At 43.0% G+C, this 25,944-nt stretch overlaps 1 protein-coding gene and 1 long non-coding RNA gene across 3 annotated transcripts in view; one reads left to right on the top strand and one right to left on the bottom strand.

The window, feature by feature from the left end:
* LOC123748132 (kin of IRRE-like protein 2) overlaps window positions 1–25,944 on the bottom strand; it is a 311,143-nt gene that overhangs the window by 940 nt on the left and 284,259 nt on the right. For both annotated transcript variants that reach the window (XM_069324939.1, XM_069324941.1), the window contains exons 13-14: window positions 17,784–17,969; window positions 7,309–7,403 (exon numbers count right to left, since the gene is read on the bottom strand). In XM_069324939.1, coding sequence (XP_069181040.1) covers window positions 7,309–7,403; window positions 17,784–17,969 — 281 coding nt within the window. The remainder of the gene's footprint in view (window positions 1–7,308; window positions 7,404–17,783; window positions 17,970–25,944) is intronic.
* The window catches only part of LOC138364893 (uncharacterized), a 357,402-nt gene that overhangs the window by 317,791 nt on the left and 13,667 nt on the right, over window positions 1–25,944 (top strand). The gene's annotated exons all lie outside the window — the stretch shown is intronic.

Here is a 25,944-nt window from a genome sequence, read left to right as displayed (position 1 = left end):
CCACACACAATATATATATATATATATATATATATATATATATATATATATATATATATATATATATATATATATATAACTGAAAACTCACACCCCAGAAGTGACTCGAACCCCACTTCCACTATCACTTCCTTATGTCCGGTCGTGATGGTCAAGCGGATTAAGGCGTCCCTGTACATACCAGTTGTGGGAGTATGGGTTCGAGTCACTTCTGGGGTGTGAGTTTTCAGTTGTATATAGTCCTGGGGACCATTCAGGCTTGTTTGCATATATATATATATATATATATATATATATATATATATATATATATATATATATATATATATATAATGTCGTACCTAGTAGCCAGAACGCACTTCTCAGCCTACTATGCAAGGCCCGATTTGCCTAATAAGCCAAGTTTTCCTAAATTAATTTATTTTCTCTAATGTTTTTCTTATGAAATGATAAAGCTACCCATTTCATTATGTATGAGGTCAATTTTTTTTTATTGGATTTAAAATTAACGTAGATATATGACCGAACCTAACCAACCCTCCCTAACCTAACCTATCTTTATAGGTTAGGTTAGGTTAGGTAGCCGAAAAAGTTAGGTTAGGTAGTCGAAAAACAATTCATGAAAACTTGGCTTATTAGACAAATCGGGCCTTGCATAGTAGGCTGAGAAGTGAGTTCTGGCTACTAGGTACGACTATATATATATATATATATATATATATATATATATATATATATATATATATATATATATATATATAATTATATTACCTTTGCGTAAGTATTAACTACGAAAACTGACACGAAAATTGTGAACGTTTTCGTGTTTGAACACATTATCAAGGAAATACCAGCAGTTTTAAGTTTTCCTAGTGGATATATATGTGTGTGTATATATATACATATATATATGGGGGTACCCGGCGTTGCCCGGGTTTGTCTGTCTTCCCCCCTTTCCCCGTCCTCTCTCTCCGTTCATCTATGAATCTTGATCTATTTCTATCCATCACTATCCCAATCTCCATTTCTATACATCTGTGTCAATTTTTCCCCTCTCTCCCCATCTTTTCCATATTCTTCCTCTCCCCCTCATCTTAAATCATCACTCTATTTACGATGTTCATGACCATAACTATCTTCCCTACACGCTATTTTCATCACTGTAACCCGAATAACTTCTATTCATTTTTTTCAAGTAACATTTGGTAGTGACACACTTAAGATACATCAGCATTTGTGTAGTTATCCAAGGATCTATATGGAAGAGTACATATCACCTAACATCTATGACGCGCATATTTTTCTAGCATGACGTAGAAATTAATCTAAATGTCAAACTAAAAAAAAAAAATCCCCATCACATTGGATGGTTAGTCATACATGCCAAGGTGATCAGTAGTCTGCATTGGCAAATTTAGGATGCATGGTAATATTTTTTTTAACTGGTACATCTGCATATGTGCAGCTGCCCTAAACTCTATGAATGGGAGTACAGTGTGTCAAAAAGCTAGCTACGTGAAGCTAAAAATCCCCATCACACAGGATGGTTAAGTCACACAGAGGCGTGTGATCAGTAGTCTGCACTGGTAGACTCTGGGGGCATTATAACGCGTGAAAGACCTCTACGGAAATCACATTCCCGATTTCAGTTCAGACCTTGTAACTCGCAGGTGAGGTTACGGTTACCGGATATTTTATTTAATTTAGGTCTAGCCTTACAATTCACCCTGAAAATTTGGGTGAGGCTATCCCATGGCATCTGACGTCCAGCTTAGGACAGACAGACATTCTCTCTCTCTCTCTATTTCACGCGCGAGTGTGTGTGTGTGTGTGTGTGTATATTATATATATATATATATATATATATATATATATATATATATATATATATATATATATAATTAAATATTATATGGCAGGATAAAGGAAATTAAACAAATTATAATATTTGCAATAGTTTACAGTGGTCGCTGCCGATTGGAAGTAAAAGTGGCTGGGGAAACATTAAGTGACAGTGTGTTCCATATTTTGTAAGTGGAATGTGAAAATAAGTGCAGTAGCACTCAACATCTAGTAATACTTTTACTTTATTATGAGTTAACATACAAAGCGAAGGTTTATATTTCGAAAATTCTCGACAAGAGGAGCCATCGAGGATAAATTTGAAGAGTAAAAATCTGAAAATATTGAGGCGTTGCAATGGGATCGAACTATCAAACTACATTCTCGAGACGTACGCACTTCAGAGTGAACAATGATGGTTCAGTCATATCCTATATACGCATCACAAAAGTGTGATTCCAGCATACAAAGTAACATACATAACTCATCAGCGCGAGGCTACACGATAAAAAAAAAGCATCATTGCAATTACAATATTATTGTTTAAAACAAAAATCATTCACGCGATGAAAAATAAAGAACACGTGTTTTTAGAGACAGGCCACGAGACCTGTTTTCTGAGCATCTGTTATATATGCATTTAAGGTAGGCAGGCAGGTCAGGAAGAAGGTTGGGAGGGGGTCGTTTACCCAATTTATCACAGGGGGCGTGCGTAAACGTACGCACGACCCCTGTGATAAAATTGTAGTCGTCGACGGATGCAGTCGTCCAGAAGTGAATGAGTACAGAATCATACTGGTATGGGGGAGGGAGGGAGGTAGGGGGGGAGGGAGGGAGGGGGAGGGGGAAGGAGGGAGGGAGGGAGGGAGGGAGAGGGAGGGAGGGAGAGGGAGGGAGGGAGAGGGAGGGAGAGGGTGGGAGAGGGTGGGAGAGGGAGGGAGGGAGAGGGAGGGAGAGGGAGGGAGAGGGAGGGAGAGGGAGGGAGAGGGAGGGAGAGGGAGGGAGGGAGAGAGAGGGAGGGAGGGAGGGAGAGGGAGGGAGGGAGAGGGAAGGAGGGAGGGAGGGAGAGGGAAGGAGGGAGGGAAGGAGGGAGGGAGGGAGAGGGGAGAGGGAGGGAAGGAGGGAGGGAGGGAGGGAGAGAGAGGGAGGGAGGGAGTTGGAGGGAGGGAGGGAGAAGGAGGGAGGGAGAGGGAGGGAGGGAGAGGGAAGGAGGGAGAAGTAGTAGTAGTAATATCAAGTACCATAATATTGTATACAATACCTCCACCACAATGAGGTAGTAAGCCTCTTGCAAGACACTCATTGTCTTGAACTTTGACCTGCAAGATGCAAGGGACCACACTCGAACCCACGGTGTAGTGTATTGCTAATTGCTAATAGGGGGTCTCAGACGCCTCCCAGCATATACATAGAAGGAAGATAAGAAACCCACGAAATAATATGTAATCCCAGGCACATATTCGTCCACATGTATACCTATGAAAATTCTAATATAAATTTTACATATTGCTGACACACTACAGCCACCCGGATGTTAAGTCTTGTTTTAAACTACAACAGAACTAATGCTGAAGACTTTACATAAAGTAACAACAACGATAAATTACACAAATCACTGAAGCCAGTCAGTAGTTCCCTTAATAATCCTAATAATCCCCCACTACAAAACATAAGCTATATAATGCCTGCTTATCGTATCTTCCAATCTTCCTTACTTCCTCTGTCTCCCCTCTCCCCTTTCCCCCCTCTGCCCCTTCGCCCCTTCTCCCATCTCCCCCCTTAACCCCCGCCCTTTCTCCCCCTGTCCTCCTCTCTCCCCTCTCCCCTTCTCCCCTCTCCCCCCTTAACCCCCGCCCTTTCTCCCCCTGACCTCCTCTCTCCCCTTCTCCCCTCTCCCCCCTTAACCCCCGCCCTTTCTCCCCCTGTCCTCCTCTCTCCCCTCTCCCCTTCTCCCCTCTCCCCTTCTCCCCTCTCCCCCTTAACCCCCGCCCTTTCTCCCCCTGTCCTCCCCTCTCCCTTCTCCCCTCTCCCCTCTTAACCCCCGCCCTTTCTCCCCCTGTCCTCCTCTCTCCCCTCTCCCCCCTTAACCCCCGCCCTTTCTCCCCCTGTCCTCCTCTCTCCCCTCTCCCCCCGCCCTTTCTCCCCCTGTCCTCCTCTCTCCCCTCTCCCCCCTTAACCTCCGCCCTTTCTCCCCCTGTCCTCCTCTCTCCCCTTCTCCCCTCTCCCCCCTTAACCCCCGCCCTTTCTCCCCCTGTCCTCCTCTCTCCCCTTCTCCCCTCTCCCCCCTTAACCCCCGCCCTTTCTCCCCCTGTCCTCCTCTCTCCCCTTCTCCCCTCTCCCCCCTTAACCCCCGCCCTTTCTCCCCCTGTCCTCCTCTCTCCCCTCTTCCCCCTTAACCCCCGCTCTTTCTCCCCCTGTCCTCCTCTCTCCCCTCTCCCCTTCTCCCCCCTTAACCCCCGCTCTTTCTCCCCCTGTCCTCCTCTCTCCCCTCTCCCCCCTTAACCCCCGCTCTTTCTCTCCCTGTCCTCCTCTCTCCCCTCTCCCCCCTTAACCCCCGCTCTTTCTCCCCCTGTCCTCCTCTCTCCCCTCTCCCCCCTTAACCCCCGCTCTTTCTCTCCCTGTCCTCCTCTCTCCCCTCTCCCCCCTTAACCCCCGCCCTTTCTCCCCCTGTCCTCCTCTCTCCCCTCTTCCCCCTTAACCCCCGCTCTTTCTCCCCCTGTCCTCCTCTCTCCCCTCTCCCCTTCTCCCCCCTTAACCCCCGCCCTTTCTCCCCCTGTCCTCCTCTCACCCCCTCTCAGAGACCGACTGATAAACATCACATACCATTAAGGAAATTGAATCTCCAATAACGTGCAATCACTTTCCTGTGAGGAATGTCTCCTCAGGGGGTAATACTGGGCATCCCTTAACAAATTAGAAGCCATTGTCAGGTTAGTCTCGAGTGTTTCTTAAATCTCTTACTGTATATATTAACCTGCTCCTGAAAACCAATGGGAAATATAGGAAAGGTATGTGAAGATGTTTATATATATATATATATATATATATATATATATATATATATATATATATATATATATATATATATATATATATATATATTTATATATATATATTTATATATATATATTTATATATATATATTTATATATATATATTTATATATATATATTTATATATATATATTTATATATATATCAAGACAAATGTGTAGTTTCGGAAGGAGTGGACATGTCCTTTACTCTGGAGGGTTGTGGGACTGGCGAGGTCCGAGGCTGAAGGGGTCTGGGGCCTGAGACTGTTTAAGAGCTTCAAGATGTTGAAGAGCAATAAGCTGAATATCAGCTATAAGCTGCGGAGGACCTTTAAGCTGGGGACGAAAAGGAAGGGAAGACGCCATTACGACTATATATAGCACTTGGAAGGGGTCAGGATAAGGGACGGGGAAAAGGGATGGTGCCCAACCACTTGGATGGTCGGGGATTGAACACCGACCTGCATGAAGCCAGACCGAAGCCAGCCCAAGTGATTTGGCTGGACGGTAGAGCCCCACAGCTATGGAGTAAAAGTATGCAGGAAAGGGACTTAAGAGGGGCCAAGAAACTTTAACTTGGGATGTAACCAGATTTTTTTTTTACAAATTTAAGATTTACAAAGAGACGAACGAGAGGAAATATTTAACAGTTAACGGGTGGAACATTTGGGGGAGAGAAGGGGAAGTAAAGGGGAAAGAAAAAGGGAAAATTTAAGCCAAAGATAAAGAAGAAAGTAAACGGGATGTTAGAAGACAAGTAGAAGAGAAGGTAGAGGGGGGAAATACAAGGAGAAAGAAAAAGCGACAATAATAGAATTGCACGAAAAAAGAAGGATGTAGGATGAATGATTAAGACGAATATTTGCCATACACAACAACTTGATGTATCCGTGAGAACGTCAACGCGGCCGGAGGGGGGGAGGACGGGTGGGGGGGGGGGCTTCAGACTCCTATAGTGGATGCAGGCGATGAGTCACAATAACGTGGCTGAAGTATGTTGACCAGACCACACACTAGAAGTTGAAGGGACGACGACGTTTCGGTCCGTCCTGGACCATTCTCAAGTCGATTGTGACAATCGACTTGAGAATGGTCCAGGACGGACCGAAACGTCGTCGTCCCTCCTATAGTGGATCCTCGAGAGACCCACTATAGGGTATAGTGGGTCTCCTATATACGTTCAATAATTTTGTAGCACATCATGGCGCACGGGTTAAGGCGCGGGTCTGGGGTTACTCACGACTCTGGTTCGATCCTCGCCCTGCTCCAAAATTTTTTATTAATTGTATTACCCACTGAATGAAGATGTATGTATAGAGAGAGATACATTTTTAAATGCTATGATAATGGCGAAAATTAAAATAAGAGATTAAGGCCTGACGGCTAAGTGGACTGCGTGCGGGATTCGTATTCCTTAGGTTTCGGGCTCGATCCCCCGCGGAGGCGGAAACAAATGGGCTGAGTTTCTTTTGCTCTGATGCACCTTTTCACCTACCAGTAAATAGGTACTTTGGAATTAGACAGCTGCTATGGGCTGCTTCCTACGTGAGTGAAACAAAAAGGTAGCCTGGTCGAGGACCGGGCCGCGGGGACGCTAAGCCCCGAAATCATCAAAAAGATAACCTCAAGAAGAAGAAAGATCGATTAGTAAAAGGCAAAGCAACAAAACTAATAAAGTAATAGGCAGAAGAACAGCCAACACACACACACAAACACACACACACACACACACACACACACACACACGCACACACACACACACACACATACATACACACACACACACACACACACACACACACACACACACACACAGACTCCATACACAGTTTCAAAAGTAGATATGATAGAGCCCAGTAGGCTCAGGAGTCTGTACACCAGTTGATTGACAGTTGAGAGGCGGGACCAAAGAGCCAAAGCTCAACCCCCGCAAGCACAAATAGGTGAGTACACATTACTACATACAAAGGAAATAAAAACTGTTTAAATCTTCACCAAAACAAGAAGCCAAAACATGGTCTTCAATGTGGCATTTCTTTCTCACTGAGGTGAGAGCATTTAGCAACCTATGACCAGTGAATCTTATAGTCACCAGCTCGGACAGTTATAATCTATTGGGACCCCCGTTTATCCTCTCTTTTTATCTACTCTCTAAGTGCTAAACGATTTTTATAATGTGTCTCTTGGGAGAAACTTCTCCTGGCCTTATTAACAAGTATTAATACGGCAGTGCAGTTAGACAAATCAAATAGGTTATATTGATCAAAATATTAGAAAAATTCACACACACACACACACACACTCACACACACACACACACACACACACACACACACACACACACACACACACACATATATATATATATATATATATATATAATATATATATATATATAAACATGTATTAATGCGTAGGTGAAAACAACTTACCATGGGAATATCCTCCCCTAAGGAGCCCTCTAAGACCTCGTACATTGTGGCATCCGCTTTACTCTCGGCCGAGGACAGCAGGTCGTACGTCTCCTCTGAAAGCACACACACACAATAATTCTTAATGTTAATTGTGACAAAAAATCATTATATTCTCATTCCTAAGTGTTTCATTGACGTAGGCTTAGCGCTTCCTCCTGATAACTATGTGACTGTTCATTACTTAGGTAGGACAGGATGGGAGGACTATGTGATGAAACCGTGCTCAAACACTTTCGGGAATCGAACCCCGTCGCTGTGTACTGACCAATCGAAGTGGATGGGGGAACTGAATAGTTCATTATAAGCGATTCATCACCATCAAGAGGCATTAGTCATAATGCCTCATGATAGTTTTAGTTCTTAATTAAACAAAAATTATTATGAATTGCTACAAAAAAATGCTTTCAAGTTTTGCTCACAAATGTACACAGTGCGACACTAGCATGTTCAGATATTTGAGGAAATGACTGGGCCACAAACACCCACGAGTGTAGTCGGGTGCTGGTTGGTCATGGAACCTGTGCAAATTGGTCCCATGACAAACCAATACTTATAGACGGCCGCTGGTCCAATGGTCAGGGTACCAGGGCTGTTGATTGGGAACCCTGGGGGCCTGGGTTCTGATCCTCTAAGTTACATGGTTACTTGGGGACCAAACATTTTATATATATATATATATATATATATATATATATATATATATATATATATATATATATATATATATATATATATATATATATTATATAATATTAATGCCCAGCTGAAAGAGAACCCCGTTACCTAACACTCTGTAACTCTGCTGCTGTTATTGGTCGCCCAGATGGTATCACTGTGAATCCCTGGAAGAAAACTTCAGTGTTACACATCTGGGTGGCGTTGCTTCTCACAGAGAATTAGCCAAGTTCCATAAGTACAGAGAACTGGATCACCACTACAATTTTGTCCTCATTGTTTCTGAGACACTTGGCGCCTGGGGTAAGAGTGGCACTAGTTTTTGAAGGAACTGGCTCTAGGCTAATTTAAACAACGAGAGACCCTAGAGCTTTCAGTTTCCTTTTCCAGCGCCTCAGTGTGGCGATACAGAGGGGAAATGCACACTACCGTCATGGTTCCTGCCCGCCATCTGAGGAGCTGGAGGAACTCGACAAGTTAGGTTAATTATCTCTGTAACTTACATGTAACTCATTTTTGTAATAAAGTTTAAATAAAACAAAGACACATAAGGGGGTGGTTGGAGAAAACAATATGTGCCAGCGCACGTGAGAGCCTGACAAGGCTTCCCCCGGGTGCTGCCTATCCTCTTCTTCGAGGCTTTAAAGTCCCTACAAACATCCAGAGGTTGTACTCCCTTATATAAATTACATAATGTGTATGTGCGCGTATATAAATGACTTTTTAAGCAAGGGTTTTCCTATTCCATTCGAGGCTCTGCTTGGTAAGAGGAGCCTCAGCTCGACCAACTGAAGGCCTCGGCCCTGGTGACAGAGTATCGCATCTTGGTACAAACTTCTGGCAGTATGCCATTTTTCTAATGCAAATGAATTAAACTTGCATCTTCAACTTTCACTCTTTCACGGGTTTTGCTCCAACTATTTTCCACCAACGGAGTTATTTTGTGGTGCTGCTTAATCTTCCTTTGTAGACACAAAAGTGTGTGTTTCTTTAAAATGGTGAAAATAAGAATTTTCTTAAGATAAAAATTGATAAGAGGAAAGTAGTCAATATGAAACGAGGAAGTAAAAAATATTATGAGCATACTTTCCCTTGGCCACTAATATATATATATATAATATATATATATATATATATATATATATATATATATATATATGTCGTACCTAATAGCCAGAACGCACTTCTCAGCCTACTATTCAAGGCCCGATTTGCCTAATAAGCCAAGTTTTCATGAATTAATGTTTTTTCGTCTACCTAACCTACCTAACCTAACCTAACCTAGCTTTTTTTGGCTACCTAACCTAACCTTACCTATAAATATAGGTTAGGTTAGGTTAGGTAGGGTTGGTTAGGTTCGGTCATATATCTACGTTAATTTTAACTCCAATAAAAAAAAATTGACCTCATACATAGAGAAAAGGGTTGCTTTATCATTTCATAAGAAAATTTTTTTAGTAAATATATTAATTCAGGAAAACTTGGCTTATTAGGCAAATCGGGCCTTGAATAGTAGGCTGAGAAGTGAGTTCTGGCTACTAGGTACGACATATATATATATATATATATATATATATATATAATACTCGCAATATTTTCTTGTAAGTTGGGTATTTGTTAGTTAAGTTCATGGTGCCGTGTTGGATTAAAAGGTATGAACACTGCATACATCAACGTGAACATTATTAATTAACACATGTAGGCCTGTATGCATGCACGCACGCACACGCACGCACGCACACATCCACACATCCACATTGTTCATCTAGTTCTCTGTTCTCGGGCCTCTGTTCACTTAGCGGTAAGTCGGAACCTTTATACCCGCCAGCCAACATATCCATTACAGCTGGAGCAACCGGGCTGTAGTGGATATGTTGGCCTGCGGGCCACTCCAAGCAACAGCCTGTTGGATCAAGCTCTCACAAATCAAGTCTGGTCCCGGGCAGGCTTGGAGAATAGAGGAACTCCCAGAACCCCATACAGATATAATTCAGGTACAGTTAGAGAGGTGCTACAGGCTGTATCCTGGGGATGTGTGTGGGTGTTAGTGGAATATATGTAGCAGATATGATAACGTAAAATAGTCCAAGAGTGAGCACATTAGATAACCGACCTTTAGAAAGACGACATCCATCTGATATCTCGATCCGGTAGGTATAAATATTAAATATAAATAGTAAACACACACACATGCGCACGCAAACGCGCGCACACGCGAGTGTTTGAGTGTCTATACTTGTCTTCATACATATCTGTCGGTTTGTGGGTATCTTTTTATACCTATATTTGTACACCTGTGTGTGTGTGTGTTTGTGTTAGAGTATGTGTTTGCGTGTGGGCGTTTGTTCAAACACGAATATTTTTATACCCTTACGCCATGAACCAATAAATCATCGGAAGGACTAACTCCTGCATATTGAAAAGCTTGAACGCCGAATTCATACGCTGTTCCATTTATGCAGACCATCAGTAAATCCATTTTAAAAGTCACCGGCAATAACTTTTTAGTACCTCTGTTTTTTTTACTATTTCCCTAAATACATTAAGCAAAAGAATCTAAGAATTACGGAAATTGCACATGTTCCTTTGGCCCCTATGAAGCAACTACTCAATATATCCACCAAAAAATAATTATATATATATATATATATATATATATATATATATATATATATATATATATATATATATATATATATATATACTGGTACCACCAGTGGTGGTACCCCCCTATATATATATATATATATATATATATATATATATATATATATATATATATATATATATATATATATATATATATATATATATATGTCTACCCTTCACTTGAAACAATTAGGTGATCCGAGGTTTAGTATAATACCCCAGTAATTTGTTCCATAGGTCATCCCACCCTATTTCCAAACCCATATTTACCCAGGTCTTTCTTGAATCTAAACATATTTAATTTATATCCATTGTTTATTGTCCTATTTTGTGTTGATATATTTACCACACACTAATATATTTTATATTATACCCAATTATCCATTTGAATACGTGTCATGCTGCTTCTAAATGTAAATTAATCTTTTTTAACATCTCTATATATAAAAGGTTTCTAATTCCTGAGACTAAGACAAATATATAAGAATCGCGCAACAATACAATCTCATCCTTTCTGTAACCACTTGGGTTGGACGGTAGAGCAATGGTCTTGCTTTATGCAGGTCGGCGTTCAATCCCCGACCGTCCAAGTCGTTCGGTACCATTCTTTCCCCCTCCACCCCGTCCCATCCCTAATCCTTATCCTGACCCCTTCCCAGTCCCATATAGTCGTAATAACTTGACGCTTCTCCTGGTAGTTCCCCCCCTCCCCTTCACCCTTTGTTATAATCCAATAACATATAAATGTGTGCGCGCGTGTGTGTGTGTGTGTGTGTGTGTGTGTGTGTGTACATGCAGGAAAAACAGTGGAATAGGAAAATAGTTTTAGCTTTTCGCCCAGCTAGAAGCCGTGTCAGGAACAGCAAGAAAAGGAAAACAAAATTAAAATCACATGTTAAACATTAATCAAACACCTAATGATAGCTAATGATAGAAACAAACACTTGAACTAATGAAAGATTATTTTTTAATTATGGAGCAAAAAAACAATTGCAAAATTTCACAATTTAGAAGTCATGTAAAATATGAACATTGTGGAGACCAGTATTTGACATGTTAGTTGGCATTAAATTTATATTGTGCATTTAAGCGCAATAGTCGGAAGCGTTAATTTTCTAATTAACATTTATCTTTTAACGGGAGGGTAGTGTGAGAGAGAGAGAGAGAGAGAGAGAGAGAGAGAGAGAGAGAGAGAGAGAGAGAGAGAGAGAGAGAGAGAGAGAGAGAGTACTTCGCTAACTCAATACAAGCTTAGTTTGTTGTACAATGGAGGTAAATAGCCAAACTTTTTTAATTATACGCCCAGTGAAAAGATCAAGGAGAAGATGACTTGAAAAACAAGACCCAATATATATAATGCAGTGTGACATCCACTATGAGGCAGACTGAGAAGGTTTAATACATTTTAGGATTCCATGTCGACATGCACCTCGTATTTCAGCCCAAAGGGAAATGCTGTGTGCTGATTATCAAGGCCGAACTGAATGCAGCTTATTGGGAAGAAAAGAAGAAAAAAAAATTGGTTTCAGAGGTTTGAAGCTACTTTTTTTTTTTTTTAGTTACATACGTGAAAACACATCTCTCTTCCTACACACGCGTTGTACTCACCTAGTTGTGCTTGAGGGGGGTTGAACTTCGGCTGTTTGGTCCCCACCTCTCAACTGTCAATCAACTGGTTTACAGATTCCAGAGCCTATTGGGCTCTATTATATATATATTTGAAACTGTGTATGGAGTCAGCCTCCAGCACATCACTGCCTAATGCATTTCATTTGTTAACTACTCTGACACTGATGTTTTTATTTATAATGTCTCTGTGGCTCATTTGGATACTCAGTTTCCACCTTGTGTCCTCTTGTTCGTGTTCCACATATACTAAATAGTTTGTCTCTATCCACCTATTCAATTCCCCTCATCTCTCTCCTTATGCACCGAGACTACATCGGCTGTCTTCCAACATTTTGGAAGTTCTCCTCTTACTAATGACGAATAGTTCACCGAGGAGTGAACAAAGCATAGTGCTTAAACCCCCTCGTTTGTTACGTATGGTGAGATTACGTCTGAGGCATAAGCCCTTGCCATGCCCTTTCCAGTAGATGCTTCCTTACCTCACCACTGGTAATGACAAATTTCTCCACTGGGGACTGGATAAATGCGGCCTCTTTTAGTTCAGGAACTTGTCCTTGCTCTATTGTGAAGACCTCCTGGAGTCTCTAGTTGAATTCCTCGCAGATCTGCTTTGTTAGTTGCGATGTCATTAGCTGCTGCTTCATTATTGTTTTCCTCCTGATGTGGTTGTGAAACAATTTGGGTGGGGTCATTATTTACTATGCTGATTTCATAGTGTCTCTCTACCTCTCTTCTCACACTGAGGTAGTCCTTTCTGGCCCTCTGGGTCTTCGTCTGCTTGCTGGTGCTCGGTTATTCCTGTTATGTGTGTGTGTATGTTTATTTGTCCTTGCCGGAACGAGCTGTTAGCGCGTGGACCTTGTATTTCTAACCGTCAGCTGTCTAATGTACCGATTCCCAACCTTTTTACCTCTTTCAAATCTACTACATATACATTCCCTCAGAAACACACACAAAGGGCGTGGTGGCTGAATGGACAGCGCTCGGTTCTCGTAATCCTAGGGTCCGGGGATCGATCCCGGCTATCCCTGGTCTTCTGTGCCTGGATTAATGTGTTCGTGTATATTAATATATATACACAACACAACTTAGACACCACCCTGCAGGTAGACTCGAACCCAGAGAGCATAGTTGTTCACACAACTGGCATAACTAGTACGTGTTAACCGACTACACCAACTCAGACCCTTCAAAAGGAATAGAAATTTCGGAGTATTTCCCTAACATCTTTACTCCCCGAGGGCACCAAAGAGGTGTACGGTCACATTACGTTTTTCATCAAGCCACTGCTTTATCATGGAGAACTCGTGTCTCTATATTCACACACATGAACTTGCCTAATCAAGTTCATATATATATATATATATATATATATATATATATATATATATATATATATATATATATATATATATATATATATATAATAATTGCAAACAAGCTTAAATGGTCCCCAAGCATATATACGACTGAAAACTCCACAACCTAGAAGTGACTCGAACCCAGACAGCCAGGAGCACAATGCAACTGGTGTACACGGTACCTTAACCACTCGACCATCCGTGACCATACAAAAGACGATGGTAGCCGAGGCTATTTCACCGTCCCGACGGCGGCATTTGGTGGTAATCTTGGGCATAGTTATTTCATCAAATCATCTCACTTTGTGGGGCCACATGAGCAACACAAATGCAATTTATGTTGCTTACGTGGCCCCAATACAAGCAGCAGCGAGCAGTTCTACTAACTGAGCCACCAGCTCCCCTTAATAGAGGCCTCGTAGCCTCGTAGGGGCCTCGTAGCCTGGTGGATAGCGTGCAGGTCTCGTAATTCTGTGGCGCGGGTTCGATTCCCGCACGAGGCAGAAACAAATGGGCAAAGTTTCTTTCACCCTGAATGCCCCTGTTACCTAGCAGTAAATAGGTACCTGGGAGTTAGTCAGCTGTCACGGGCTGCTTCCTGGGGGTGGAGGCCTGGTCGAGGACCGGGCCGCGGGGACACTAAAGCCCCGAAATCATCTCAAGATAACCTCAAGATAATAGTGAGGATACCAGACACACCGATCTGCTGTCCATCCGGATCTCTAGGCCCTCCCTGAGTGGGGCCCGCTTTGGCATGAAGGTGTAAGGTGATCCCCGTCCTAATTATATAAATTGCTAACCACCATATCATGAATAATAACATTCCATTTACCTTGACCATCAGAGCCTCGAACGGGCCTAATTGTGTGTGAATACGGGAGAACTCCGCCCCGTCGCTAATATAAGAGAGTGGTGTAGATTAGCTCAAAGAACATTCAAGTTAATCAGTAATAGAGTTGAGTAGTTTATTACCTCTCTCGACTTCACCCCAAAAACCCGCATAACTCCACTAAACTCGAGCCTAAGTCCGGCAAAGATAATGTATGTTTTGTATTAGACTTCCTAATTCATTATAATATCCAGCGAAGTTAGCTCGGTGTGTGCGTGGTGCTGGCACGTCGGGGTACACTGCTCGCTCTAATATTCACGTCTGCGGCTATTTTCAGAAATTGTATTAATGTTTATTAATATATATATATATATATATATAATATATGTATATATATATATATATATATATATATATATATATATGTATATATATAATAAAAAAATGGAAGGGGGTGGTAGGAGAAAAGCACACAGAAACTGTATTGGAGGGGATCTAAACATTCCCTCTAATGCGTTATGTGTGGTTTCCTCCGAGGCTATGGGTCCCCCTTCTTCCAGCTAGAGGTGGTACTCCCTTCCATTTATTTATATTAGTATATATTCTTATTTTATAAAGAGGTATACTACCTTTGGGTGTAATTGTGGGGACCCATAGCCTCGGAGTTGGGAATAAAAAGCATGCAGAGAAAAACTTGTTGTTTGGTTATAAATACGTAATAGTATTTGCTTCTTATACCATCCCATTTTTTATTATATACTTTATTATGCAAGGGTACACCTTTAAATAGTTACAAAAATGTATGCATTAAGAGGAAAGCAAATTAGTTTGTTCCCTACAGGCTGTAGATTTCTTCGAACCCTTCCGACGCTGGGCAGGAACTGAAGATGCAGTGGGCATTTACTCTCTGGATCGCCACCCTTTAGCGCTGCAAAAGGAAGCTCGCCGCTCTTGGGTCTTTAGTTGTATTGCTGAGCCTGGAACCCATTTAACAGTCAGCTGTTCATAGTAATGATATATTCTTGAATTCTTATATTAAAAAGCTAAGAAAGCTGGTATTGTTGTATGAATAGATATGCGTGCGGGCGCGCCAGTTGTAGGAATTAAGAGGCCAATCCACACACTAGAAAATGAAGGGACGACGACGTTTCGGTCCGTCCTGGACCATTCTCAAGTCGATTGTGTCCAAGTCCATTCTCACAATCGACTTGAGAATGGTCCAGGACGGACCGAAACGTCGTCGTCCCTTCATTTCCTAGTGTGTGGTCTGGTCAACATACTTCAGTCACGCTATTGGACTCAAAGCCTGCCATTAAGAGAGACTTCTGACCTGGCTTGGACCGTCAGGTGACCGGGTGGCCTCCCAAGGGAATTAATCCTTCTATGCGATTAGCGACGAACCCAACTTTGGATCCATGTTGTCTTGTGTAACACTTTCCATGATAGCACTTGCATTAGAGCAGTTTGAGACCCTGAGGAGTTATGTATAATAATTGGGTGAAGTTGGGTTGTAAATCATGGTTGTATTCACCCGGTATAATGGTTAGTACATAGAGTTGCTTGCCATATTGGGTTGGCAAAACCTTTAGCTCAGGTCTGGGTGGATGGCCGCGCGGTTTGTTAAGATGTCTCCTACTCCTTAATTCCTTAAGTTATAGAAAAATAATATTCCACCAGTATTTCCACTTAATAGCTTACCTTGGGAGTCCTGTAATCATCCGTCATCATTTGTATGTAAAGATCATTCCTTAATTGGCCAAAGTACAGTTTATTTATCCTTGGTAATTAAGTGTGACAATTAGTGTAAGGATTCAGCTGAGGTCACCTTCGTAGCGACCAGTGTTGAATGGCTGTGTGTGGCTGGAGTGTGTAGTATCGTGGGGGAAGGTCATTGTGTAACACTGAACCACAGCCACCATTGTGTGTCTTGGTGTGCGATCACCAGGTGTCACGTGTACAACGATCACTACTGCTAAAAGTGTACTCAACGCTCCAAGCCAGGTAGGAAGTCTCTTCTGACTCCTACAACATGCGTGCGGCGCGTGTCCGCACGCATATCTATTCATACAGTACAACAATACCAGCTTTAGTACCTTTTTAATACAAGAATCCAAGAATTCATCATTACTATGAACAGCTGACTGTTACACCCAGATCTTTGATGAATCTCCTTGCACACTCAGCCTCATGGATCTTGGAGCCTAAGGTATTTATACCCTATTTATACCCTGACCTTTTCCTTTATTCTACTTGTTTTCTCACCTGACCCCGTACTGATATAAATCTAACGAGATCTGTAATTTCTTATCACTTGAGAATGAACCATGTAGGTTCGAAACGTTGAGAGATTTTATAATAAGTGTAATACATTCTTCAGTTATTCAATCCTTTTCTTCACCTTGAAAACAACATGACTTTTGGTGAACTCCTCTTCCAGCTGAAGCCTGGAGCAAGAGCATTAGTAAGAGGGATAGAAGCCCTAAATCAGAATATAGTAAATACGGAATATATATATATATATATATATATATATATATATATATATATATATATATATATATATATATATATATATATATATATATATATAATTTAAACTTTGTTATAAAAAAGGAGCTACATATAAGGTCTGTCATGCAGGGGTCTGAGTAGCTTTGGGCTGCTTCCTGGGGGTGTAAAAGGAGACCTGGTCGAGGACCGGGCCGCGGGGGCGCTAAATCTCGATCTCAAGATAAACTCAAGATAAGGTACAAAGATGATTATCATAAGTTGTCGAGTTCCTCCAGCTCCTCCAATGGCGGGCAGGAACCCTGAATGCAGTGTGCATTTCCTCTCTGTATCGCAACGCTGAGGCGTTGGAAAAGGAAGCTGGCAGCTCTAGGGGTCTCTTGTTTCAATTAGCCTAGATCGCAGTTCCTTAAAAAAACTAGGGACACTTTTTCCCCTGGCGCCGAGTGTCTCAGAAACGATGGGGATAATCAATGTTGATTCAGTTTAAAACTAAAGGAAAGAAAGTCCTACATCGAGGAAGTTAACACCTCATTCTGTAATCAGAGCAACGTCAGCGCTTTCTCTCATAACTGGGAGGCTGACTACATTGAGAGGACACGGGAGACATCTCCCATCACGCAGGGTGCAATCGCACCTCCACAGATCTCCAGTATCAGCTCTTGATACTGATAATGGCTCAAAAGGGCCACCACTTACGGGTTATTCTAGCCGTGCCACCTTTCGGGTGGCTTAATCTTCATCAATCAATCTGAGAGTGAACGGAGCCATGGAGTACCTACCTATATTAGGTACAACGTCGGGGTTGCTGTCGTCGGACGGCGGACGAGGATCCTGCTTCGGCCTACCTCTGCGTCTCCGGCAGTAGTTCCTCCCTACCACCACGCCCACCAGCACCACCACCGTCACCACCAGACCGCCCACCGCCCCGCCCACCGAACTCCCGCTGTCTTTGCTGTTTGGATTTCCTGCAATAGACAGAGAGAATGTGTGTGTGTTAGTGAGTTTCCTGGTGGTGTTTTTGGTGACATGTTGGAGAGTAAGAGAAGCTTCAAATGTTATACATATTGGTAACAAGAAGTCCGTTCACATGATGAACAAAGACAATGGCTTCATGCAATGGGAGAAATAAGTCGTAAATACAAAATAGAAACATAAGTAATACCCCTCAAAATATTAAAACATTATTTGCTGATATTATTCGTCACATAATTAATGTTTTTTTAATACTGACCAAATGGAAGCATTGGCTGTGAAGTGATCAAAATCTCAATATTTTAATTATAATTGCGTATTTTCTTAAATAATAGTAAATGTTAATATCGCACTACAAATGGTCTTAATTGACATTTCTGTTTTTGTATATACTTTCGTCAGAGGAATATCTGAGGTAATATTATTTTTTTGTGCTTCCTTGCTTCATGCTGTTACTGTGTCTCGATTATCTGAATTATTTTGTGCTAATTTGCCTCGAGATATCATGGCATAATTTCTGATGTACGTCACTGCTCTGTCCTCATAATTATAAGTCCTGGGACTTTTGTGTTTTCTGAGTATGTATTAAAATGAGTTTGTGTTTTCTCTTTGCATTACAGACTTACGACTGAGTTCAATAGACTGAGAGAGGAGGTACAGAGCTTGTGGAAGGGGGGAGGGAGGGAGGGTAACCACGAGGCGTCCTTATAACTAGACCAAACTGGGGCGCTGAGGAAGTTGTGGAAGAGGAACTAGAATGGCAGTCAACTTTAGCCTTCAATTTATCTTTGCACTGCCGTACCCGTTCAGTTCAGTTAGAGAATTTATACAGAATATGTGATCTTTTCTCGTTTATTTTTATTTTTGCCATTTAACTGGGAAGTTCCATACATGAGATGCGTACTATTGAGTGGGTCTAACGTAGGTTTCAAATAGTACTTGGGAAGGCCTTTTTGCCTTTGTTCCTGAAGGCCGTCATGCTGTATGCCCCGGTATTTTGCTTATGTGAGTCTCTATAGCGTCCTTACATATCATTACCTTCGTCATAAAGCGGGTATATGCCTCCCACACATTATGTTATGCCGCTAGGTTCATCGTACTCCAGCATTCACCACAATAACTGCCAATTTGAGGTCAAAGTCAGCAGATATTTTTCTTTTTCAGACCATCTCTCAAGTGCGTCTTGTTAATTTTGCATTATAGCAGAAACTCAATTCTGTTTCCCATCGATAGTTTCACCTCATCAAGAAACATCGATATGAAAGAGCCAATTTCCTCGTTTTAGGTGGCTGAGAGATAGGTATTGAAATATATGAGCTGGGGTTTTTCACAATTTTTTTTTGCTGTACCTCATGGTCCAGCAAATCATAGACCTGTTGTACCTCATGGTATAGCAAATCATAGACCTGTTGTACCTCATGGTACATGGAACCATGACCTCATGGTTCTTCACTCTAATATCTCTCCCCTCAGCCTCTTTTGCTTCTCTCCGCTGAGTGTTCTCTCACCCTTTCATCAGCCTAGATGCTCACCTAAATGTGCTACTGAATATGTGCGTAAACTGTCGAGCTGTAGCTCCTCAGTAACGCCTTAGAGAAGCTGACGGTTGTCAAACGCAACGACTGGTGGACGTCCGGTTTTGTGCCTCACATTTAGAAACTGTATATTAGCTTCAAATGTATCTCTAATGCTTTTCATGTTCTAATGAAAAGTAATAATGTTTTTTGTATAGTAGTGGCTCTTCAGTGACTCAAAGTTTCATTCATGTGGTTCTGTGCTTCATTATGCTCAACATGTCCTCATTTTGAACAATATAAAAAAAACACTGAGAATTTTATAAGTCGTTTTCATATCTCCTCGATTCTGTCTCTGTTCATGTGTTGGGCAGTTTATTTTCCTGAGTCTTTACTTATATTATTATTCGAGTTTATAAAGTTAGGATTAATCCCCCGAACCCCCTGTGGGCGAAGGTTCGGCGCTGGAGTGACATACTTCAGAATGAACCCCGACGTTGGAGTGACATACTCTACTCCATGGAGTGAATAAACTTCACAAATATTTTGCACAACAACGTTCTGAGGGCCGCCATCACAATGTTCTCAAATGTTAATGTTTCTGTCATTTTCGCATATGCAGATCATGCAAATCCAATGCATTTTAGCCTCTGATGTAAGTTTTAACGGTTATATCGACCACCAAGTTGTTCTAGTTTGCTATTCCAAGGCGTTACCTCCATTTTATTTGTTATTGCTCAGTTGGTCGTCTTGCTCTCAAATTCTCATTACCTTGTATTTAACAGTTGAAGTCAAGTAGCCACTACTTCCACAAGTCTTGAAGTTTATCCAGGTCGTTCTGGATTATTTTTCTGTCTTCGTGTTGCATGAATATTAATTTTAATTTATAACCGTATATGATATTTCAGTTTTTTCCTTATTTAACACCATCCCGGCTATATCCATACCAGATACTCAAGCATGAATGGCAAGCACAGGAAAGAGAACTGTATCACGTGCTCTCTGACAGTCCTGGAATATACAGTCTGTGTTTTTCCCGTTTCCTGCCTTGTCGCTGTAATATTGTTAGGTAACTTGAGTAGGGTCGTTAAGCGGGGACTCATCTTGTGTGAAGTGATTGAAACAATGGTTGTGCTCTCTAGGTAATTTGTTAATGTCTTTCTATTGACTATAATTTTGCAGGGAATAATTTGTGACGCGTCTGCATTTTAAGGAGACGTTTCCTGTATCTTTTGGTGATTATAAAAAGCAACGGTGTGTGTTTATGTATACTTTATGTATTCTTTGTATTACTTGGTAATGTGTTTAAACACGCAAACGTTCGGAATTTTCGTTTCATTTTAGAAGATGAATACTTGCGTAAATATGCATGTGTGTGTATATGATAGGTTTTACTATCTGCCTGCTGGATCGAGCTGTTAGCTCCTGGACCCCGCCTTTCTAACCATCGGTTGTGAAATACACTAACTCCCAACCTATTTTTCCTCTATATCTACTACTATATAGTTCTATATAGAACAATATATACTATATAGTTCTCTCCCACACACATCCTCAAGATGCCGCTCGCAGCAGTTGTCTAACTTCCAAGTACCTATATACTACTAGTTGAGCAGAGGCATCAGGTGAAGGAAACTGTATTCAATTGTTTCTGCCTTGGCCGTAAATCAGCCCCGGACCTCTCAGGATTACGACCCCTGAGCTGTGGTGGGTGGGTGTGTGTGGGTGTGGGTGTGAGTGTGTGGGTGTGTGTGTGGGTGTGGGTGTGTGTGTGGGTGTGTGTGTGTGTGTGTGTGTGTGTGTGTGTGTGTGTGTGTGTGTGTGTGTGTGTGTGTGTGTGCGTGCGTGCGTGCTTGCGTGCGCGCGCGCGTGTAAAAGTTAAGCTTCGGGAAACGTTTCTGACGTTGGGCCTAAATTGACTTACTGGCAACGCCCGAACACTTCAACTCGTTTCATGGATTTATTACACATGCACGTACACATACACATACATAAGACGCACACATACATCCCAATTCGCACAATTTCAAATGAACAAGACACGGATATAAAGACAGACACACACACACACACACACACACACACACACACACACACACACACACACACACACACACACACACACACACACACACACACAGCAGAGAGTTACAGTGAGGGGTGAGACCTCAGACTGGCGTGAAGTCACCAGTGGAGTCCCACAGGGCTCTGTACTTGGACCTATCCTGTTTCTGATATATGTAAATGATCTCCCAGAGGGTATAGACTCATTCCTCTCAATGTTTGCTGACGACGCCAAAATTATGAGAAGGATTAAGACAGAGGAGGACAGCTTGAGGCTTCAAGAAGATCTGGACAAGCTGCAGGAATGGTCGAACAAATGACTGTTAGAGTTTAATCCAAGCAAATGTAATGTAATGAAGATAGGGGTAGGAAGCAGAAGACCAGATACAAGGTATCACTTGGGAGATGAAATACTTCAAGAGTCCGAGAGAGAGAGAGAGAGAGACCTGGGGGTTGATATCACGCCAGACCTGTCCCCTGAAGCTCATATCAAGAGGATAACAGCAGCAGTATATGCCAGGTTGGCTAACATAAGAACGACCTTTAGAAACTTGTGTAAGGAATCTTTCAGATCATTATATACCACATATGTCAGACCAATTCTGGAGTATGCGGCACCAGCATGGAGTCCATATCTAGTCAAGCATAAGACTAAAATGGTAAAGGTTCAAAGGTTTTCCACCAGACTAGTACCCGAGCTGAGAGGTATGAGCTACGAGGAGAGACTACGGGAATTAAACCTCACTTCGTTGGAAGACAGAAGAGTTAGGGGGGACATGATCACCACATTCAAGATCCTCAAGGGAATCTACAGGGTTGATAAAGACAGGCTGCTTAACACAAGGGGCACACGCACTAGGGGACACAGGTGGAAACTGAGTGCCCAAATGAGCCACAGAGATATTAGAAAGAACTTTTTTAGTGTCAGAGTGGTTGACAAATGAAATGCATTAGGAAGTGATGTGGTGGAGGCTGACTCCATACACAGTTTCAAGTGTAGATATGATAGAGCCCAATAGGCTCAGGAACCTGTACACCTGTTGATTGACAGTTGAGAGGCGGGACCAAAGAGCCAGAGCTCAACCCCTCAAGCACAACTAGGTGAGTACAACTAGGTGAGTACACCCTGGTTGGGGGGCCTAGTAGCCTGGTGGATAGCGCGCAGGACTCGTAATTCTGTGGCACGGGTTCGATTCCCGCACCAGGCAGGAACAAATGGGCAAAGTTTCTTTCACCCTGAATGTCCCTGTTACCAAGCAGTAAATAGGTACCTGGGAGTTAGTTAGCTGTCATGGGCTGTTTCCTGGTGTGTGTGTGTGTGGTGTGGAGAAAAAGAAAAAATATGTAGTTAGTAAACAGTTGATTGACAGTTGAGAGGCGGGCCGAAAGAGCAAAGCTCAACCCCCGCAAACACAACTAGGTGAACACACCCGTGTTGTGACCATCGTGTTGGGTGGACGTGGGTTGGGAGCTCCTGGTTCACTAGTGGAGTGGGAGGGGTAATCAGGCGACCTCGAAGTGGAAACGTGTGTACAAGTGAATGAAAAACCTTGGGTTTTGACTAAAGCCATAAGGTAGTGAAGAAAAACAGTATAAGTAGCGTAATTGAAAATAGTTGTTGAAGTACTGTGGCAGTGTGCAGTGTGGAGCAGACCTCACCGACCTCTGACCGTGACCTCACCCCCGGCAGCAACCCGCCCAACACCACGGGGCGACGACGCTTGGAGATTCACTCACCTATTGTGTTAGCAGGTCGGTAAGGAACTTGGAACCCCTGTGGGTAAAGTTGGATTATAGCAATGACTAGGTCAGGAAGGGCGTCTAGGTCCAACAGTATTATGATTGAAGAAGAGGATAGGTTTGTGGAGAAGATGATTGGGAAATTTGTAGAGAAGAGGGATGTTAGGATAGATGATCTAATCCAGGGGATTAAAAGTGAAATCTTTAATAAGATACAGGACGAGGTTCAAAGATTCAAACAAGAGTTTATGGATTATATTCAAGAGGAAATCAGGAAGAGCAGGGCTGAATGGAAAGGAGAAATAACTAGGCTTACAAATGAATTTGGCAGGAATAAGGGAAGCTTGGCAAGGGAAAGGGGGAGTAGTAGTAGGTGGAGTAGCGAGTGTGGGAGGGGTGGGGGTCAGCCAGGGGGGGGCCGACCAGCATAACCCTGCACTGAGAAAGAGGTCAATCATAATCAATGGATTGCTTGAAGCCAAGGAACCATCGAGGCAGGAAAGGATGGAGATTGAAGATTTGGAGCTACAGGGGATCTTGAGAGACATGAGAGCCCAGATGGCAGGGAATGAGGTGCAAAGTCCACCGACGTATTGGGCCATACAACTGTTACAGGAAACGACCTGTCCTGGTACAGTTCACTAAGAGGAAGTGGATTACATACTGCATCACAAACACTCAGAGGTAGCGAAAACTACTACAACGTGTATATCGATAAATATATGACGAAAGAGCAACAGATAGCCCACAGGGCAAGCAAACCTACACGATGCAACTCTTCCCATTTGAGCGTAGCTACACACCCCAGTGCTAACCCACCCCATGCTAACCAGCTCACACCTGCTTCCCAGGCCACTCCCTCCCCAAATCAGCCCTCCCTGCCCCTGCTTATCTCCCCAACACCTCCCCTGATCCCTCTGACCCCACTGCATTCAAATCCATCTGCTTCATCCCACATTCCAAGGAGCCCCTCAACCCCCCAAACCCGCCCAGCCCTCATCCCTCCTCATCCCCTCTCCTTCCATGTGACCCCCCACCCTTGCGAGGGGGGCACATGCGTCCCCCCGCATGTGCCTCTTCCTCCATTTCCCTCTTCCCCCCCCCCTTCTGCCCCAATGCCCACAACTACCACTGAGTTCCCCCTGACTAATACAACCTCCCTACCATGCTTACTATCCATGTTCCATCTGCCCCTCTTCCCCCCCATACCCTCTCCTCCCCCCCCAAACTCTCAACCTCTGACTCCTAACCTTATGCTACCTCCCAACCCCTCTATGCCTATCAGACCCTCCCTAATCTTCATGCAGACCCAGTATGCCCTTCCTACTCCAGACCTACCTACCCAGGCCCTACCCCAGACCTTCCTACCTACCTTCCTAGATGCCCAGCCCCCATTCGCCCCCCAAGCACACCCTCCCGATCTCTTTCACTCCCCCTGATACCCCCCGGATCCCCCCAGAAACTTCTCCGGATCCCCCCACCCCCCAGACCCTCTGGATCCCCCCAGCCCCCAGTCACCCCCAGACACCCCCGGATCTCCACAGACCCCCAGAGAAAGGGCGAACTCTGGTACAAGAGTTTCCATGAAGAATCTCAAGGTTTGGTACACCAATGCTGATGGGGTATCTCATAAAGCAGAAGAGATAAAAGAAAGAGTGAGGCAGATCCTGACATAGTTGCAATTGTGGAAACTAAAATAAATGACATGATCTCGGATGCAATCTTTCCAGAGGGGTACCAGGTGATAAGAAAAGAGAGGATACAGAGACAGGGAGGGGGAGTGGCACTCCTAATAAAGCGGAAATGGAAGTTTGAAGACCTGGGAAATCGGGGTACCAATGAGAGCACAAGCTTCATACATGGAACTCTGACAGTAGATGGGAGGAAGATTGTGATCTTGATACTCTACAATCCCCCACCAAACAGTAGAAGACCCAGGCAGGAGTATGATGACAACAACAAGGCATGCGTAGATGAACTGTAGAAGGCAACAAAACTAGCCCACAGAATGAGAGCGAAGCTGCTGGTCATGGGGGGACCTAAATCATGGAGAGAGAAATTGGGAATGAAGGAATCCCCATAGAGTGGACGAAACGTGGGGAGCAAAGTTAGTAGATGTTATAGACAGGAATTTCCTAACACAACATGTGAAGGAAGACACTAGCAAAAGGAGGAAGAGATGCACCGAGCCTATTAGACCTGATTTTCACCCAGAACGTAGAAGATATCGAGAATTTGGAGCATGAAATACCTCTAGGGGCCAGCGACCATTGTCCTAGCCTTTGACTACATGATGGAATTCAAACTTGTGACCATGGGACAAGAGGTCTGGGAAAGGAGAGCTGATTACAGGAAAGGGGACTATAGGAGGATAAGGGACTATCTGGGAGAAGTGCAGTGGGAGGAAGAAATTAGAGGAAAAACAGTCCAAGATATGATGGACCTAGTCATACAGAAATGCCAGGAGGCCGAAGAGAGATTTATACCAACAGTAAAGGGAAAAAATAAGAGGGAATATAATAACCCATGGTTTAATAGACAGTGTCAGGAAGCAAAAATGGCCAGCAGGTGGGAGTGGAAGAAGTACAGAAGACAAAGGACAGAGGACAACAGAGCTAGGAACGATTACATTAACATAAGACGAACATCG

The sequence above is a fragment of the Procambarus clarkii genome, chromosome 2 (genome assembly GCF_040958095.1).
Source record: "Procambarus clarkii isolate CNS0578487 chromosome 2, FALCON_Pclarkii_2.0, whole genome shotgun sequence".
In the NCBI taxonomy this organism is placed as follows: domain Eukaryota; kingdom Metazoa; phylum Arthropoda; class Malacostraca; order Decapoda; family Cambaridae; genus Procambarus; species Procambarus clarkii.
Note: the sequence above shows the minus strand (reverse complement) of the source record. Positions and strands in the feature narration are given on the sequence as shown.